Genomic DNA, 21,251 nt, shown 5'->3' with positions numbered 1-21,251 from the left:
TTATCTTGAGACATTTGTCTAGAGACATTTATCTAGAGACATTTATCTAGCGACATTTATCTATCCACATTTATCAATCCAGCTCCCAGAAGCTTTTTCGCACCCCCAACTTCCAACGCCTATATCTCGGGATTTTGTAAAAGGGTAAAAAAATTTTTTTGATACCCAAAGGTAATGGGGACTCTAACCTACATTTGGGTACAACTCACATCACTGTAGGTCCACGAGTTCTCAAACTGGGAGAACTTAAAGGTTAAAAAAAAAGTTAAGCCCGATGCTGAAAAAATAGGCATGATTTGGTGGTTTAACATGGAAGATGAGCTTTTTAAAAATCTAACAATGTGCAAAGCGTAAGCCCATGACACAAGCTACCATTTGGCATCACTGCCAAAAATTTCTCTCAAGCGGTTTAGCTTCCAGGAGCGTTCAAAGGTTCGGGGATTTTTCGAAAAAAACAATTTACTCGAACTTTAAACTGGATTTTCTCGGAATTTTGAAAAAAATCCAAAAACCCGATTATACCACTATCTATCGACATTTATCTGTAGACATTTATCTATCCACATTTATCTATCCACATTTATCGATCCACATTTATCTATCCACATTTATCTATCCACATTTATCTATCGACATTTATCTATCGACATTTATCTATCCACATTTATCAATCCACATTTATCTATCGACATTTATCTATCGACATTTATCTGTCGACATTTATCAATCCACATTTATCTATTCACATTTATCTATCCACATTTATCTTGAGACATTTATCTGTCGATATTTATCAATATACATTTATCTATCGACATTTATCTGTCGACATTTATCTATCGACATTTATCTATCCACATTTATCTAGCGACATTTATCTATCCACATTTATGTATCGACATTTATCTATCGACATTTATCTATCCACATTTATCCATCCATATTATCTATCCACATTTATCAATCCACATTTATGTATCGACATTTATCTATCGACATTTATCTATCCACATTTATCTATCCACATTTGTCTATCCACATTTATCAATCCACATTTATCTATCCACATTTATCGATCCACATTTATCAATCCACATTTATCGATCCACATTTATCTATCCACATATATCTATCCACATTTATCGATCCACATTTATCTATCCACATTTATCAATCCACATTTATCAATCCACATTTATCGATCCACATTTATCTATCCATATTTATCTATCCACATTAATCGATCCACATTTATCTATCCACATTTATCAATCCACATTTATCAATCCACATTTATCTATCGATATTTGTCTATCGACATTTATCTGTCGACATTTATCAATCCACATTTATCAATCCACATTTATCAATCCACATTTATCTATCGACATTTATCTACCGACATTTATCTATCGACATTATCGATCCACATTTATCGATCCACATTTATCTATCCACATTTATCTAGCGACATTTATCTATCCACATTTGTCTATCCACATTTATCAATCCACATTTATCTATCCACATTTATCAATCCACATTTATCCATCCACATTTATCTATCCACATTTATCTATCCACATTTATCGATCCACATTTATCTATCCACATTTATCAATCCACATTTATCGACCCACATTTATCGATCCACATTTATCAATCCACATTTATCGATCCACATTTATCTATCCACATTTATCAATCCACATTTATCTATCGACATTTATCTAGAGACATTTATCTAGCGACATTTATCTATCCACATTTATCTAGAGACATTTATCTAGCGACATTTATCTATCCACATTTATCTATCCACATTTATCTATCCACATTTATCGATCCACATTTATCAATCCACATTTATCTATCCACATTTATCGATCCACATTTATCGATCCACATTTATCTATCCACATTTATCTATCCACATTTATCAATCCACATTTATCGATCCACATTTATCTATCCACATTTATCTATCCACATTTATCTATCCACATTTATCGATCCACATTTATCTATCCACATTTATCAATCCACATTTATCAATCATCTATCCACATTTATCTATCCACATTTATCTATCCACATTTATCGATCCACATTTATCTATCCACATTTATCAATCCACATTTATCAATCATCTATCCACATTTATCAATCCACATTTCTCTATCGACATTTATCTATCGACATTTATCTATCGACATTTATCAATCCACATTTATCCATCGACATTTATCTATCGACATTTATCGACATTTATCTATCGACATTTATCTAGAGACATTTATCTAGTGACACACACATTTATCGATCCACATTTATCTATCCACATTTATCGATCCACATTTATCGATCCACATTTATCTATCCACATTTATCAATCCACATTTATCTATCGACATTTATCTAGAGACATTTATCTAGCGACATTTATCTATCCACATTTATCGATCCACATTTATCGATAGCGACATTTATCTATCCACATTTATCTATCCACATTTATCTATCCACATTTATCTATCCACATTTATCGATCCACATTTATCAATCCACATTTATCTATCCACATTTATCGATCCACATTTATCTATCCACATTTATCTATCCACATTTATCGATCCACATTTATCCATCCACATTTATCGATCCACATTTATCTATCCACATTTATCAATCCACATTTATCAATCCACATTTATCTATCGACATTTATCTATCGACATTTATCTTGACATTTATCTATCGACATTTATCAATCCACATTTATCCATCGACATTAATCTATCGACATTTATCGACATTTATCTATCGACATTTATCTAGAGACATTTATCTAGCGACACACACATTTATCGATCTACATTTATCTATCCACATTTATCGATCCACATTTATCTATCCACATTTATCAATCCACATTTATCTATCGACATTTATCTAGAGACATTTATCTAGCGACATTTATCTATCCACATTTATCGATCCACATTTATCGATCCACATTTATCTATCCACATTTATCAATCCACATTTATCTATCGACATTTATCTAGAGACATTTATCTAGAGACATTTATCTAGAGACATTTATCTAGCGACATTTATCGATCCACATTTATCTATCCACATTTATCTATCCACATTTATCTATCCACATTTATCGATCCACATTTATCAATCCACATTTATCTATCCACATTTATCTATCCACATTTATCTATCCACATTTATCTATCCACATTTATCGATCCACATTTATCTATCCACATTTATCTATCGACATTTATCTAGAGACATTTATCTAGCGACATTTATCGATCCACATTTATCGATCCACATTTATCTATCCACATTTATCAATCCACATTTATCTATCGACATTTATCTAGAGACATTTATCTAGCGACATTTATCTATCCACATTTATCTAGAGACATTTATCTAGCGACATTTATCGATCCACATTTATCTATCCACATTTATCTATCCACATTTATCTATCCACATTTATCGATCCACATTTATCAATCCACATTTATCTATCCACATTTATCTATCCACATTTATCGATCCACATTTATCTATCCACATTTATCTATCCACATTTATCTAGAGACATTTATCTAGCGACATTTATCTATCCACATTTATCTATCCACATTTATCTATCCACATTTATCGATCCACATTTATCTATCCACATTTATCGATCCACATTTATCGATCCACATTTATCTATCCACATTTATCAATCCACATTTATCTATCGACATTTATCTAGAGACATTTATCTAGCGACATTTATCTATCCACATTTATCGATCCACATTTATCGATCCACATTTATCTATCCACATTTATCTATCGACATTTATCTAGAGACATTTACTAGCGACATTTATCTATCCACATTTATCGATCCACATTTATCGATCCACATTTATCTATCCACATTTATCTAGAGACATTTATCTACTGACATTTATCTATCCACATTTATCTAGAGACATTTATCTAGCGACATTTATCTATCCACATTTATCTATCCACATTTATCTATCCACATTTATCTATCCACATTTATCGATACACATTTATCAATCCACATTTATCTATCCACATTTATCGATCCACATTTATCTATCCACATTTATCTATCGACATTTATCTAGAGACATTTATCTAGCGACATTTATCTATCCACATTTATCGATCCACATTTATCGATCCACATTTATCTATCCACATTTATCAATCCACATTTATCTAGAGACATTTATCTACTGACATTTATCTATCCACATTTATCTAGAGACATTTATCTAGCGACATTTATCTATCCACATTTATCTATCCACATTTATCTTACTTCAAATTTCTGCAAAACAGTCGGAACCAATGCAATGTTGTTAAGGCTTAAGGCTGTATCCAAGTCTAGAAGATGAAGGGGGCCTCCAAGAAAATGTGGATACAGGGCCCCCAAAGGGCTAGTTACGCCACTGCAACACACACAACGTCTAACAGGCGATCAGCGAACAACTGTGTGTGTGTATGTATCTCCTTTTTCATTCCTTCCTTCTTCCTCAACCAAAACTGTCAGTCGTAACAAGATCTCGCAATAAACAGGACGTACAGTCCTATTCAAAATATTCACTTGTCTTTTATTTATTATTTACTATTAAATATATTACAGTCCACTAATCGATTATTGTTCATAATCTTTTTTTTGGTCCGGAACAAGTGTCTAATACTTAATTTTATTACAATTATTATAAATTTAATTTTCATTGAATTCCATACAAAGTTGGCACAAGTGTTTCCATTTCTTTATCAATAGCTTCTTCGATCGCATCAACATCTCCACTCTCACTATCGCCAACTGCAAAAGCATGCCAAATAGGAATAATGACATCTTTCATATGAAATAGTTCTAAAAAATAAAATTATTTAATATTAAAAATAAAACTAGAAAGAATTGAATATTTAAAGTTTTTTCATACCAGGATATTGTATCCTCAAAATATCATCATAAAAATCTGATACTTTCGGAATTTCTCCTTGAAAATCTAATTTCTTCAAAGTCTCAATAAAATTCAAACTATAATAATGAATTAATTCATCGATATAATTTGTACGAATATTTGAATCCATTATTGTATATTTTGCATATATCACATCAAACATTGCTGGTCCATAAAAGCAATCTTGCAAATTGATCAGTTTAACATCTTCCAATTGGCCATTGGAATTGTGTTTGAAAACAATATTTTCTCGATGAAATCTTCCATGGCATAACACAAATATTCCTTTTGATGGTGATTTTTCAGTTCGATGCATTGGTTTGAGTGATGTTATGCACATTTTGAGTATCATTTTTTTCGATGCATCAAGTGTCTCGAGTTTATCGATGAATTTTTGAATTTTTGGTATTATCGAAGGCATCTCTTCGATGCTTTTAAAATGTGCACTCATATTAGCAGTGTTGTCCTGAAAAAATTCAAAAAAAATTTAAGAACTTTGAAACGCTACAGCGACAACCGCAACAAGAGACAAGACACAAGTTCAAGTTTCGAATTTTACTGATAAACAAAAAGCTTTGTTTGTCTACTCACAATATCCACATAAACAAACGAACGCAATCTGAGTCACGTTCGTTTTCTGTATACAAAAATAGAATTTCATTGCATATTGATAATTTTTTCCAAGAAATCCATTCTAGCCACTCAAAAAATAAAAAATAAATTTACCTCATTAGCAATTTTATAGCTAACAGCATGCCATTTGGCTAATTTCAAAAAAGCCGCCTTCACTTCTTCCATGTTGCAGTGTCTCGCACGCATTACTTCATAGCCTTTGGGTACATTGTTTTCAAAAACAATACATTCTTTCGGTTCTAGTGACTGAAATAGTACTCTTAACAATAACAATTTCAATGAGATTTTCAATTTTGAAAAACCCCAATTTTTACCTTGAAGCAAAAATATTATATTCATCAATTTTTCTAAGTTCTTCTTCAAGTGTTGGTAATATTTTTGAACATATTGAAATATTTGGTTTCGAAACAAAAGTTAATGAAGTGGAAGTACTTTCTGGTTTTTCTTCATCCGATTCTGGAGCTGTTTTGACTATCAATGATTTTGATAAGTCTTTCAATTTTTTTGCACTATAATACACAATTAATTCGAAATGAAGACTGTCATTACTACGGTTGTTAGAAGGTGTTACAAAAATATTATTGACCAATATTTCATCGTCTTTTTCACTTTTTTTCAAGACTTCGGTAAAAAATTCTTTATTCATCCAAGATGGAGTGTTTAATACCTCAAATGCAGTTGGTTCACTCATGGTATTCTTTTTATTATTTGGTATATTAAAAAAAATTTCGTTACGCTTCGCTTACTTTCATCGGCGGCGAATAAATTGCAACTGAGAAATAAATGAATGTAAATGTACTGAATAAAAGCTTTTTTCCATAATAAATAACAAACAAATTTTATATGAAAAGCTCTTCAATACTTGTGTACGCGATCGTTCTAATGGATTAATGGTTTGTTTGTGAGTAAGAGAGCAACAGCCGGTCAACAGTGTTGTTGTCTCTGCAGCACCAGTTCAGTTATTTCCAGAGTCTACATTTATGATTAATTGTTATTGATAATTTTGACTTCAGACATATAAAATTTATGCAAATGTATTATTTTTATATTTTGGATATAAACAAACGCTTGATGAAAAGTATGTTATGTTATTGCTTTTTTTTTTAGAAATTTTATAACTCACAACGAATTTTAGGCAGGGGTTCCCCGAATTTGAAACAAACAATGGTTTGTACGAATAGCTTTGTGTAGTGCATCTGATAGGGAGTCACCTCTCGTAAATTTGAGAGATTTGGATGAAGTATTGAAAAATTGGTGATTCTCAAGATTACGTGTCAGGTTCGAAATCTTGGAACTTTCAGCATTTTGAAAAATACGTGGGTATCAATATCTCTAGAACAAGTTTTACAATAAATTTTTTTAATGTAGACTTTAATCCTACATTAAAAAAAATTATTTTAAATATAAGAAAAGTCACCTAATTTGTTAAAGAACAAGTTTTACTTTCAAAATAAGATCGTCAAAATCCAAATATATTTTTTTGTTTTGTGAAAATTTTTCAATATTTAATAAAAAATAACTTTTTGTGTTGGAACGTACCGCTAATTTTGGGCCTAAAAAAATTTCAATTTCCCCTTCAAAAAATCACTCGAAACCTTGTATTTCCAAGTTTGTAGAAAATTGCTTCAAAAAATTAGGCAAAACCTGATGAAAGATGCATGATAGACAGCAATTTAGATACTAATCGACATACATGTAATATAAATGATTAATTTTCCTTATAATATTAAAAAAAAAACGTGTTTTTCGCAAATGTTATTAATTTTCAATATAGTAACTAAAACACTTTGGTGTAGAAATATTGGTTGAAATTAGTTGCATAAGGAGTTAGCCTGGAAATGAAGAAAATGCTTCTATGACACGTACCGTTAGTACCGGTTACCGGTGCAAACTTATTTGCGACATTACAAACAAAAATTCTAACTAAAATCGTAAGAGCCGTTTTTTTTTTTTTTTTATACCTATGTAGGTATGGGAAATAATTTTTTTTAAAATCAATTTTTGGAAGAAAATGAAAATTAAGGCGGATGTTATCAATTCATCTGTATTTTTTTTAAATTTTTATCTTTTGGGCAAAAAATTATTCAAAGAAAAATCGATGTTTTTAACGATTTCTGACAAAAGTACCTTTATTGTTATCGAATAGGGTAGAGTTGCCTATTTGCGACCGTCTCCAGTTACCGGCTACCTTTCGGAAAATCGTTATATTTTTATTCCAAATTTTCACTCGTACCTATGCTGTTCTAACATATAAGAGAACAGCATAAAGGCAAAATTTTGGAAAGGTGGCCGGAAACTGGAGACAGCCGCAAATAGGCAACTCTACCCTACAAACAATAGAGCTGTGTAAAGTTGTACGTCGATGGTAGATGGTATTAAAAAGATTTCAAACTTTTATTTGGATCAGTTTTTGTAAGACAGAACCAACAAATTATGAGAAAAATTCAGTTTTTTTAACTCTTTTTTTAAGTGAGATAAAAAAAAAAATGAAAAAATTACGTACTTAATTTTCAATAAAAATTTTTTTTTGAGTTTTGGAAACTTCGCATAGCATTTTCTTAATTAGGATTTATACTTTAAGATGAACTTTAAGAAGAACTTAGCTGCTTTTGTAAAAAAATTTGATAAAAACGAAACAAAAAATTAACGTTGGTTTTTGGGATGCATTTTCTGTAAATGCCAGTTGAAGGTATTGTGTTGTTTCATAATTTTTTTTATTTCACATCATAAAAAACCCTAGAAATTACAAAACTTCTAATGAAAAAATAATTAATAACTACAACTGATTTCTATGATCTTGCCTATTAAAAAAAAAAAAACATTCAGATAGTTTCAACGAAGTTTAAAATATGAATTTTTAATAACAAAAATACGGTTTCCTCCACAATTTTTCCCCATTGACTTTTTTTTACAAAAAAAAAAATAAAATTAATCGAAAAGTTTTTATTTTGCCTTAACCGAAATTAAAGCTTAAAAAGATCAACATTATTAGATATCGAAATACAACTTTGTTAAAGATATAAATAAAAAAACAAAAGATAAACCACAATTTTTTTAGTGCCAATATTCGGTTTCAAAAATTCTGTTGGTCTATATTCTGTGCTTAAAAATCTTGTACAAGTATTCTGAAGAATTTTGGGATACCTTAAAATTAAAGATCAGTGTCTTTTTAACAATATTTTCGAAGTTTTTTAAAAAATTGATCAAAACAGAAGTTTTAGATCTTTAAATTATCTAACAATAGTGTTAAATAACAACAGAAGCAAACCGGATGTGGTTTTAAGTTTGTTATAATTCTTATATAATGTTTCGAATTAAAACCGTAGAGTAAATCTTACTAACTTTTTTCTTTCAAATGTTTTCATGTGTCATATCTCTGCCTGTATTCAAATACAATTAACTTCAAACTGCGAGTATTTCTGTCACCAACACGCTTGAATCATAAATCCATCACTGTATCATAATTTCGTAATTATTTTATCGGTCTGTTGGTGTTATCGCTTGGTTTGTCATAATCTAAATAGCACATATTGCAGTCTCACACAATTGTGAGCTAAATCATCTAATCAGCAATCTCAACCGTCACATTCTATCTCCTTAGCGTGGGGTAATCAAAACAATAATATCAACATAACTCCTTTGTAACAGGATTACTCCATATGTGTAACTATTCAGATCAACATCGTCTAATACACTTTTACACTATATCCTTGCACTGCATTGCATCTGACATTGTGAGTGATTAATTGTATTTCACTTTCACTTCTTTCACCGAGAAAAGTATAAGAAAACCCTTCATCTCTATCTACTCTACACCAGCACACTGGCACACGGCGATATAAATTCTCAATTAGGTAACTGATTTTCAGCTTCGCATGTAATAAGAACGGACAAGCCACACACCAGCCATCAGGCATCATCAGCTACCAGCAGCACCAAGCCACACTTTATACCACCACAAGCCACCACCACCTCTACCACCACCAAACCATCACCAGCCACAAGCAATTTCCTGAGTTATGGCACCTGAGTAATCTTTGGAACGTCATTTTCCTCTATCACCCTTAACCTTTAGGATCATCCTTCTTCATTCTACACCTCCTCCGCAGTTCCAACAGTAGTAGTGTAATATATCTCTTCTGCAAAGTGTGAGTGGGCTTGTGAATAGCTTTTGCATACCAATGCAGCAGCACTACATTCTGCAACACAACTTTAAGAATGTTGTGCTAGGGATTTTCTTCTTCACTAAATCGCATCAGGTGCGCACACGGTGTGTTCCAATGACGAGGATTAAATTTTCACAGCAGCTATATAGCAAGTATCGCAAGCTTTAAACATAGATACCTTTACTTCTACTACCTATACTCCCGCTGCATGTTTAAGATATGAAGTATCTCATAAAATTATGCCAAGAATTTCAAACAAGTCTTCCCCGGGTATAGAGATAGGATAGGATTTTATGACTTGAGAGCACGAAAATAGCTATGCATAGGGAAAATATTATTTCATCTCTTGAGAAATTCGAGGGAAACATCCTAATTGGGTGTTAAATTAAGCAAAATAGCAAATTGTTTCGAAGGGAAAATAGCGTAGGTAGGTAACTTGGAAGGAACTAAGTGAACCATTAACCTTACAATGTGTTTTGATTTGAAGTTTACTAGCATAGCCGTACTTACTTTGCTTTTGTTGCTAACCTACTAAGTTCAACCTCATTTTAAAATATACTTTCCCAACAAGTTTCATAGAAATCTGCCCTGGAACAAACAGATAACAAAATTTTCACAATTTTTGTACGGCTTTGATTCCTAGCCTATGTTCAAATTCGAACTTAAATAAACTCCTCCACCAAGTTTTATTGAAATCCGATAACTATTGTAGACTATGCGCTGGAACAAAGAGGGAAACAAATTTTCAAAATTCTTGTACGGTCTAAAATGCTAGTCTATGTCCTTTATCGGATTGAAATAAACTTCTTAACCAAGTTTCATTGAAATCCGATAAGTATTTTAGGCTATGGGCTGGAACAAAGAGACAAACAAATTTTCACAATTTTTCTACAGATTTGATTCCAAGCCTATGTTCATCCTTGAACTGAAATATACTTCCGCACCAAATTTCATTGAAATGCGATAAGTATTTTAAGCTATGGGCTGGAACATAGGAGCAAATAAATTTTCAAAATGGTTGTACAGCTTTGGTTGCTACCCTATGTTTATCCTCGGACTAAAATATACCTCCCCACCAAGTTTTATTCAAATCCGATAAGAATTGTAAGCTCTGCACTGGAACATACAGACAAAAAAATTTTCAAAATTCTTCTATGGCAAATTGATTCCTGTAAAAAAGTGAATAAAAACCAAACTAAAACCATTTTTATTGCAACTTAAGTTTATATTCAGTATTCAACCGTATAGCAGCTCTTCGATCAACAATAGTTCTAACAATAAATCCCGTTATAAGAGCTAATTTAACAAAAACCCAAACTGTTATAATCAATGCCAATATAACATCAATATTCCATCGTTTGACAAAATTCATATGCACCAGAGGGCTCTGCATGTGCATAGCTCCTCGATGCCTTATCACATATTCCAACCAAAAAGCTGCAGTCTCCCGGGCAGTATTCGGTCGATCGCGAAACAGCTGTGAGAACTTTTTGACTTTATCAGCATAATATTGACTATGAAGGACCTTCGACAATGTTTCATTGAATGATTTTTCAGTCATTGTCGCGACATCTAGCGAAACCCCAAGTTCACTATTTGTCATTTCTGCAACGGAATATGGTTCTTCACCAAAAATGGGTAAACCAAGCATTTGAACTCCGTGATAGGTGGCTCCTTGAATAGCTAATGGTCTTCCATCGGTGATGTAGAGTTTGATATTTCGATGGGGTAAAATTGTGTTCGGGGTAATGAAAGGACGAAACAGGATATTCGGGTATCCGGTTGGGGGATTTTCAGGAAGTTCCCATTCCCAAACTATTCTTTGATCAAGTTTTGATAAAACATTTAGGATTATCTTCAGTTGATCGGGTTTTAGTTCGGTATTTCGGGCAATTGAACCTACTCGAAAAAAGATTGCACCGTTTTCTGCTGAATCAATGAATTCTTTAATGTCCTGTAAAAAGAATGTCAACTATAACAAATTTGTTGATATTTCATCGAAGAAAAACTTACTTGTGGAAGATATTCTGATTGATCTTCATCTTGAATTCCCCCAATTTCAACAAGAGCCGGAACTAATGGACGAACTGGCATTTCCGAAAAATGTCTATTGTACAATACCAACGAGATGTTCGATATTACATCTGAATAAGGTGGATAAGATTCATCTGTAAATAAGGTTCTATCAAAGTTTATATATTAAGTTTTCGAAAGAATTTATTATTTTTTCTTTAAAAGAATATTTTTATAAACTGGTAAAATGGAAACAATTTGAATATATCTTTTTTGAAATCTAGACTTCTATGTCTTGAGAAAATCAAGAGAGAAACAATTTTGGAGACTAACAGATTTCCGAGCTTCAGGTGAGGGTAAATGAAAAATGAAAAGAAAATATTTTAAAAAAAATTACCTTTTAACTAAATTATGACAACAAAATTTAAAAGATAAATTAATCAAAAATAAAAAACGAAAATTTGAAAAATAAGAACAAAATGAAAAATTAAAAATAGAAAATCGAGAAACTTTAAAATAATTGCAAATGTAACATGGAAAATAAGTAAAATAAAAAACTGGAAAATGAAAATGGATTAAAAAATTAAAAAATAGAAGGGTGAAAAAAAAAATGAAAAAATAAAAAAAAAAAATAACTCAAATGAAAAATAGACCAGTGCCTTCAAAAACATTAAAAAGTAAGAAAAAATCATAGTAGGATGAAACCCATTGGAAAACGAGGTGAATATGATAAAAATGAAAGGGAAAATAAATTACGGGCGAGCCGAGTTCGGGAAGTGGTAGGGTTGAGTTATTAATGGTAAAAAATGGTATATCTCGTTTTCCGGAAAAACTACAAGTCCTATGGAAAAAAGCTGTACGGCAAAGTTGTAGTTAACGAAAAGATCTACAACTTATGTTTTAACAATTTTTTTTACATAACCTCAAAATTTATGTGAAAAATTAAAAAAAAAAACGATTTTTTAGTTTTTTATTTTCATCTTTTTCAAAAAAAAATTATTTTTTTTTCTACGAAATTCGGTGAAAATCTACCTTATTATGTCCCAAATACAAAGTCATTTATTTGATTTAAAATATTTATTTTTTAACCCCATTTTAATTTAATATCAAAAACAACACCCTAATTTTGAATCGAATATTCACGTGTCAAAATAAAAGCTTTTTTCAAAAAATCGGTAGGTATTTTGTTTCTTAAAATCTCTACTTTTTGATGGTGTAAACAAAAATTTACATTAGTATACCATAGTACATGTTCTCGGAGAATGCAAAAAATGAAAAAAGCTTAAATTCGAACATTTTTTTTTTATCATTATTTTCAATTTTGGCCTATTTATTTAAATTTACACTTTAATTACTCAAAAATCGTAACATTAATCAATGTAACATAAAATCTTACGGTTTGTGATTAATTAAAGTGTAAATTTTAATAAATAGGCTATAATTGAAAATAATGATAAAAAAAATGGGTTTCATCCTACTATGATTTTTTTTTTGGTTTCAAAAATTATCGACCCTGGGCTAAAATGGCTTAATTTAAAACAAAAAATCATAAATGAAGAAAAAAACTAAAAAAAATTAAAAAATATAAACAGAAAAATTAAAAAAGTGAAAAAAAACAATGAAATTGTCCCAATTATTGGCAAAAACAATAATTGGGACATAGAAAAATGAAAATGTGAAAAAATGTATTAAAGGAAAAATTGAATAATGAAAAATAACCGCATAAATTTAAAAATGAAAACACATAATAAGCAAACAATAAAAAAATAAAACAAAAGTTGTAAATGAGGAAATGAAAATTAGAATGTAGATATGAAAAATAGAAATAAAACAAAGTTCAAAAAAAAAAAAAAAAAAAAAATAGGAAAGTAAATAAATTGCACGACTGGGGTCGCACGTACTTGCTCTTATGCTTAATGTAACTATAATGTTAAAGCTTTTTATTCAAAAAATTTAAAATTTGATATTTTGAAGAAATTTCATAAGTAGTATAAAAAAATTAAATCTGTTTTTATAATTAATTAAACTCCGTTTTAAATTATCTTAAAAAAAAAAAAACAAATATGCCATTTTATTTCTCGTAAAAAAAGGTATTTTTAGAAAAAAATTTTCGAAAATTGTAGGAGCGGTTTTTTAAAAAAATAGTTTTTTATATATAAAAATTTTTTAACATTTTTCAAAAAAAAAGTTGGTGTGCCATATTGAAGAAATAATTAATTTACACATAAAAACTAAATTTCAAAATTTTTCATTGATCCGTTTTCAAAAAATTGATTTTCCAAAAAAAAATTTTGAAATATTTTTTAAAAAACCAAAAATGCGTTTTTTGAAAATTTTCTAAAATTTTAATATTATCTTTACTTACACACTTTTGTATAAAAATTTTCATTTAAATCGGGTTAATGTTGTACGAGATATTCAGAAACGAAAAAAACCGTTCTATGACAGGTACCGTTAATAACGGTACAAAAAATATTTTTTTTATTTAAAAAGTTGGCTTTTATGTGTAGTACTACACACAAACATTTTAATCAAAATCGTTAGAGCCGTTTTTGAAAAAAATTAACTTTTCTATTTTCGTTATATGGCAGGTACCGTTAGTTTTGGTCATAAAAAAAAAATTTCAATTTCCCCTCTAGGGAATCACCAAAAACTGCTAACTACCAAGTTTGAAGAAAATCACTTCACTCGTTTAGGCTGCAGCTCCAGATAAAGACAGACACACAGACAGACAGACAGACAGACAGACAGACAGACAGACAGACAGAATTGCCGGACCCACTTTTTTGGCTTTCTCCATCATCGTAATGTCATGTAAAATTGTTATCTCGAGTTCGATTTTTTTTACGAATCCTAAACTTGCCCTATAGTACCTATATCGCAAGTAAAATATGAAAAAAATAAAAGGCTAAAACAAAATAATTAAATAGAATAATACGTTGAAAGAAAAAATTAAATAAATTTGAGTTCGAAACACCCAAATATGAAATGAGAAAACAACAAAAAAAAATGAAAAATTGAAAAAATGACAAAATGAAAATATCCAAAATTTAAAAAGATTAATAAATGAATAGAAGAGGAGACCCATAAAAATTTACGAAAAACAAAATATCGAACAAGAAAAAGTTAAAAAAAAAATGAAAATAAAACAATATGGAAAACATTAAATAATATGACAAATTATAATTCTTGAAAAATAAAAAAAAAAAACAATTATAATAAAAATAAAGTAAAAAAAAAAATGAATAATGGAAAAATAATACCTACCAAAAAATGTAAATTGAAAGGAGAATGTGCATATTGGACGTTTGGCGGCCAGTAATGAAATTGGTATCAAATGAAAGAACTATAACGTAAGAAAAATTTTTACTATGGCCGTTTCGTTGTATTGCATTTGGAATGGAAGATATTGCAATATTAGTGTTGTTAATGCATCGAGCAATATGCGAAGGGCAAATTGAATTACTTTTTGAATTAAATTATGAAATATGATTTTATGTCATTTTTTCTATGATTTAAAACCTCCTCAATCTTGAATATCTGACCAATGGAACTCAAAATATAAGCTTTTTAAGCCAACCACTTCAAGATTTTGTTTTTGAGTTTTCAAAAGGAAAAAACAAATAAATAAATTGAGAAAAAAAGTCTTAAAACAGACTCGAAATTGATGTTTTAAAAAGCCAATATTTTGGGTTCTATTGGTTGGATATCCAAGATAAAGGTCTTCAGGCTCAGGGAAAATGACAGATTATCATATCTTGCACTTAAAATACACGTTCAATTTTAAACATTGAGACAATTTGCATTAACTTTTAAATGCAAATATTCATTTTATCGGTTTGTGAAGAGCGTTAGAAGGATAAAACTTCTGAACAATGTATGTAAGACTTAACTACATCAAAAAATAACAAAATTGTTCTTGGCCGCGGAACGACCAAGTTCCATACAAAATTGCCCATTCTCCTTTAAAAAAATAAAAACTAAAACTTCAATAAAAAATTAATAAAACAAAATTTAAATTTTTAATCTTATTAAAACTAAAGAAAACTGAAAGAAAAAAAAATGGAAAATCACTAGGTACTAGCAAAAAATTAGAAAAAAAAAAATAAAAGTGAAAAAATATCTAAAAGGTATAGGAAATTGACAAAGAAAAAAGCAAACCGTAAAGAAGTGGATGGAGGAAAAAAGGAAGGGAAAAAAAGGAAACATGAAAAAATAAAAAAAAAAAGAAAAATCATAAAAATTAAATGAAAAATTAAAAAAGTAAAAAAAAAAAAAAACAAATGAAAAACAGTTAAAATGAAAAATAAAGAAAAGATACACCAAGGACTAAAAAAAAATCAAAAATGAATTGAAGAAAAGGAAAAAAATAAACATGAACAAACAGAAAAATTTTACAGAATTAAAAGTGAGAAATCGATAAAATAAAAAAAAAAAAAAAAAACAAAATGGAAATATTACTGTGCCTAAATTGAAAAATGAAAAAAAAAATAAAAAAAAGAAAAATATAAAATCATAGGTAAATAAGAAATAAGAACATACATAAATATTCAAACAAATTATGGCATGAGAAAAATGAAAAATTTAGAAAATGAAAAAAAAGTCAGAAAATAAAAAAGGGCAAACATAAATCACTGTTAACATAAAAAAATTAAAAAAAAAAATATTTAATTTGAAAAAAAGTATAGGTATGGAAAAATGAAAACAAAGAAAAGTTTTACAATCGCAAACTCCTAATTCCCCCTGTTAAAGGCAAATAATAGACCTTTTTTAAAGAAAAGTTTTTGTGCTGCCATCACTTGGTGTCACGTAATTAAATAGATCAATAATTTGTTATAAAAAAAAATTGAATAAAAATGAAAAAAAATTGACAAAAAAATATAAAAAAAATAAAAATAAAAATTGAAAAGAAAAAATTAAATGAAAAACCGAAAATCAAAAAATAAAACTTGAGAATAAAAAAAAAAAATGAAAAAAAAAACTAAAATCTGGACAAAATGAAAAAAAAAATGAAACAATGGAAAAATTAAATTTGAAATAAAGAAAACAAGGGCAAAATCAAAAATAAAAAAAGTGAGATAAAAAAAGAATTTAAATATTGAAAATGAAAATAAAAAAAAAATTCAAAGCAATGAAATTCAAATGTAGGTACTTAATTATGTACAATATTAAAAGTTGTGATTGATCACTTAAAGCAACTATGTGTAACCAAGTCTTGCTCCATATTGAAATTTTATCAAATTTGATAAATATATTTACCTGTAAATTGAGCCCATCACAAATTCTGTATACATTTGTGCTAAAGGCTCAATGGCGTTTATAAAAAAATTCTGATATCTTTCAATAAAACTCATCGGTTGACTTTTTCCAAAAAAAGCTTCTTGCACATACGAAGTTGTCGAAGGATTCCCAATCCATCGACTTAATGTACTAAACGGAGCACACAAACTAACAATCGCTATTGGACATTGATATCTAGCACCAATACCAACCATAAAATCATTATAATAATAACCCATAATCATTAGATCAAATGAATTATCCTCGTGAAAAAATTCTTGAAATTCTTTTTGTTGTAGAGCATCCTTTTGCATATAAGTAAGCATGTGACTAGCTATGAAAAAATTTGTAGACGCGTCTGTCGATGGAGCTGTTTCATTGTACGATATTATATGAACGGCTTTGAGTTTACGTATTTTTTCAATTGGATTTTCTAAATATACATGACGGAAATTAGATTTGGGTGCAACTTGTGTTGGAATTGGAATTGTTGTGACGATTGTTACATTATGACCTTTATCAATTAGAGTATTGGCAACAGCCATAAAGACTATTAAATTTTGTTGAACACAACTTGTAAACATACACAATATGTTTGCTGAATGATTTATTGGAAAAAGACACAATAAAATAGTAATTAGAAGGAGCGAGGAATGTTTCCACAACATGTTGATAACTAGACCACTTTTGAAGTTAAACTGAATTATAAGTGCTGCTATCGGTTGTTTTTACTGTTCGATAAATAAATTAATCTAAAAACAAAATATGTTATATTGAAGTGTATTATTACGCAATTAATTAATTTGCGCTTTATTTACAGTCGGGTGAAAAAATGTATTACAATTTTTTAGGAAAAGTGTTTAGGAGTGAGTTTTTAATGTAATAACGTCTTATAAATCGATAAACCATGGTAGCATGCACGAAAAAGTGACGCCATTTTCTCCAGTTCCAACTGAGATTTTTAGCATACCTAACGGTACATTTACTACAAGCTACACAATGTTAAATTAAAAAAACTTCAGATATACCTGAAAACATCTGTGAAGATTTGTTGCCAATGACCAGGGGCGTATACAGGTTTGCTTCTTGGGGGGGGTCATGCCAATTTTTTTTTTTTTTTTTTCAAAAGTTTTGATAGCAGGCATAAACCTGAAAATGGGCTTTTTGAATTATTAAACATTAAAATTTGTGCGTCTTGCATTTCGAATCGAAAAGTTCCGAATGTAGTTCTAAAAATAACCAAACAAAAACGGTATGAGATTCGTTTAAGTTTAGCGTTAAGCCTTAAAGCCTAGAACGCTGCTGATGTGAAACGAAATTTTTCGTCGGTCTCCACGAGGACAACGAAATGCTTGCGAAATCTGGACCGAAAAATACTCAAAAATTGCAAAACATAAGTGAAAAAAAGTAAACACGCATCGCAGAAAGACATGCAATGACAAAATGAACAACAAAAACAAACAAAAAAAATCAAAATGTCATTTTTCCACACACAATGAATGTCCCCGGCAATTGTTTGTGTGCGAAAAAGAAGTTTAGACTTTCAATTTCGTTGTGCCGAACAGCGTACTACAGAACGAAAAGTTGAACGAAATTTTTGGTTTACCATTTCGTTGTTTCATTTTTGTATGGGATTTTTCGTTTCTTATCAGCAGCGTACTAGGCTTTAACTTTGACCAATTGAGGCTATCCTCTCCTAAAAATAAAATGTACTGTACGAGTACTTCGATTAAATAATTTGCCTTAAAACAACTGTTCATTGTTTTCCGCTAGCCCAGAAAGTTAAAATAAAAATCGTTTTTACTTATTAACAGTTTTAACTTTTGAATTAAAAGTCTTCCTAACCTCAGGCAAACGAATCGCAAAGTTTTGTAAAAAAAATTGCATTTGAAAATATAATTTTTTTTAAATTTTGTTTTAAAATTGAATGGGAATTTAAAATAGGGGAGAGTGGGGCTAAATGTAACAGGGGTAAGAATTAACAGCTAAAAAAAGCGATGTTCCTTTCAATATTAAGAAACGCGTAAAGGAGAAAAATGCTCAATTTTTGCATATCTACCGGCACATTTTCTTCAGGTGAAGATTAGACGACAGGGTGAGAAGTTACACTAGTGGTGCCCAAAAAATGCATGTTTGTAACTTTTTTTTTTAATTTTATTTTTGGTCTACCTCTTTACCCGAAAAAGATAGAGTGCTAAGTGTTTTTTTGTTATATGCAACTGTGTTTTGGCTCAATTTGCGTGTATATGTTATGTCTACATCAATTTCGCTTTTTTTTTAAATTGATTTTATGTGCCAAATTTCATGCTTGGTCTAGTTGTAACATTTTTCCGGGGCAAGTTGTACCATGTAAAAACCTACCTCTACTGAAAAATTGTTTACCTAATATAATTAACAACCCTGAATATGAATGCTTGTAATTGAATTTGTATTTATTTTGAAATTGGAAACACATTTTCGAACCACCACTTGAATTCCTAAAGCTTATAAAACAATTTATGAATTCGAATAACTTTTATTTAAGACTACTGTCAAATTTTCTCTGGAAATCTTGGATTTGCTCCACTTTTTACAAATTTGCACCAAAATTTCATGACTGAGGTTTGATTTTATTGTTATTAATTAAAAATAAATAAATATAAACAAATAAAGGTATTTTTCTCTTATTTTTAGTTCTTGGTACAACCTACCCCGGTATGTGTTACACTTTGCCCCGTATGTGGGGTAAGTTGAAACAACACGATTTTTTTTTTGGAAGCTTTATTTTTCAACATTACCGTTATGTTTTGCTAAGTTTTTATGATGGATCTTGGAGCTAAAACATGGGTCTTTAATTTAAAAAAGGTCTGGTTGACCCACTTTCAAATATGTAGGAGAACCATCGATTTTAGAAAAAAGTGTTACATTTGGCCCCACTCTCCCCTACCTCTATTAAAATAGTAAAGACAAAAAAAATTATTTTGGCGATATTTTGGAATTCGTCCGTTTTCAGGTATTAATCAGCGATTTACAATATAAAAAACATTCAGTTGTATTTATTAGATTAAGCCCTGCTTTTTCAATCGTCAGATATCAGAAGAATAAATGTCACTATAAAAAAAACTTTTATTCCTAGGAATAAGCTCTAACTAAGGTTTATCTAACTATTCAAAAAATTAGCCCTAAGTGATATTTAATAATAATATTTAAATTGCCTTAGATAATAAGGCCACAGAAAGCTTCCCTATTTAAAACATATTTTATTCACTTCATCATATAAAAAAATAGAAGAAATGGCTGCTTCTTTTATTTGCTGGTTAGCAGTGTCTTGCCCTTAAGATATTATTTTTGTGTACCTACCAGATTCAATTTCTTTTAAAAAGCTTTGAATATAATAGGTACGTATCCGGATTTTGTTTCCATACAAAACTCTACAGCACAGCTCAACTAATATTATCGAACGAATCAAAATAATCCTAATCCAGCATAGCGTTCGCTAAAAATATGACCACATCCCCAAAATATGGTAAAATAGTTTGTTTGAATACCAAAAACTTTTTTTACTTTTAATTTTCGTTCATGTTCTAAAATTTCAACATTTTGAAAATAACAAAATAAAAAAAGTGTCATGTACCAGGAACCAGACCTATCTTTCTATATATTTTTTTGGGGCACGCTGAATCCGAATTTCAAGTCCGTTTGACCCTGTCACCCTCCAGTTTTGAGTAAAATGCAAAAAACTCAAAAAAACAAAGTTTTTTGCCTTTTTTGGGGTCTTTTTTACATTTTTCTCAAAACTGGAGGGTGACCGGGCAAAACGGACTTGAAATTCGGATTCAGCAGGTCCAAAAACATATAAAAAGATGGGTCTTGTTCCTGGTACATACAACTTTTTTTTTGGTGTGCTTTCACTGTCGCGAAATGTCGCTTACATCCCCGGCACACAAAAAAAAAGTTCCATGTACCAGGAACCAGACATATCTTCCTATATGTTTTTGGACCCGCTGAATTCGAATTTCAAGTCCGTTTTGCCCGAACACCCTTCAGTTTTGAGAAAAATGCAAAAAACTCCAAGAAAGTCATAAAAATCCAAACAAAATGCAGTCACAGCTCAAAACTGGAGGGTGACCGGGCCAAACGGACT

General features: G+C 29.9%; 2 protein-coding genes across 10 annotated transcripts in view; both read right to left on the bottom strand.

Annotated features, from left to right (window-relative positions):
- Positions 1 to 4,628: 4,628 nt before the first annotated feature.
- Positions 4,629 to 6,454, bottom strand: LOC129921313 (uncharacterized). The gene is made up of 4 exons (XM_056003101.1): positions 5,984 to 6,454; positions 5,763 to 5,928; positions 5,016 to 5,502; positions 4,629 to 4,945 (listed from the first exon to the last, which is right to left on the bottom strand). Exons 1-4 carry the CDS (start codon positions 6,358 to 6,360, stop codon positions 4,800 to 4,802), a joined length of 1,176 nt encoding a protein of 391 aa, XP_055859076.1. The 5' UTR covers positions 6,361 to 6,454; the 3' UTR covers positions 4,629 to 4,799.
- A 5,334-nt stretch (positions 6,455 to 11,788) lies between these two features.
- The window catches only part of LOC129920544 (UDP-glucosyltransferase 2-like), a 38,749-nt gene continuing 29,286 nt past the window's right edge, over positions 11,789 to 21,251 (bottom strand). For 4 of the 9 annotated variants that reach the window (XM_056001871.1, XM_056001867.1, XM_056001873.1 and 1 more), the window contains one exon: positions 11,789 to 12,017. In XM_056001871.1, the coding sequence (XP_055857846.1) occupies positions 11,804 to 12,017 (214 nt within the window). In that variant the 3' untranslated portion in view covers positions 11,789 to 11,803. Of the gene's footprint in view, positions 12,018 to 17,107; positions 18,089 to 21,251 lie in introns of those variants that run through there. The other 5 variants (XM_056001870.1, XM_056001895.1, XM_056001904.1 and 2 more) reach the window with 5 other exon arrangements.

The sequence above is a fragment of the Episyrphus balteatus genome, chromosome 1, assembly GCF_945859705.1.
Source record: "Episyrphus balteatus chromosome 1, idEpiBalt1.1, whole genome shotgun sequence".
NCBI lineage: Eukaryota > Metazoa > Arthropoda > Insecta > Diptera > Syrphidae > Episyrphus > Episyrphus balteatus.
The sequence above is the reverse complement of the archived record's forward strand: the minus strand, read 5'-3'. Positions and strand labels throughout refer to the sequence as shown.

Excerpts from the sequence above, each read along its gene's own strand:
- LOC129921313 (XM_056003101.1), bottom strand. The coding sequence starts at position 6,360 with ATGAGTGAACCAACTGCATTTGAGGTATTAAACACTCCATCTTGGATG. Across the intron at positions 5,929-5,983 it reads TATAATATTTTTGCTTCAAG|AGTACTATTTCAGTCACTAG; the intron begins GTAAAAATTGGG and ends GTTATTGTTAAG. Across the intron at positions 4,946-5,015 it reads TTTGAGGATACAATATCCTG|AACTATTTCATATGAAAGAT; the intron begins GTATGAAAAAAC and ends TTTATTTTTTAG.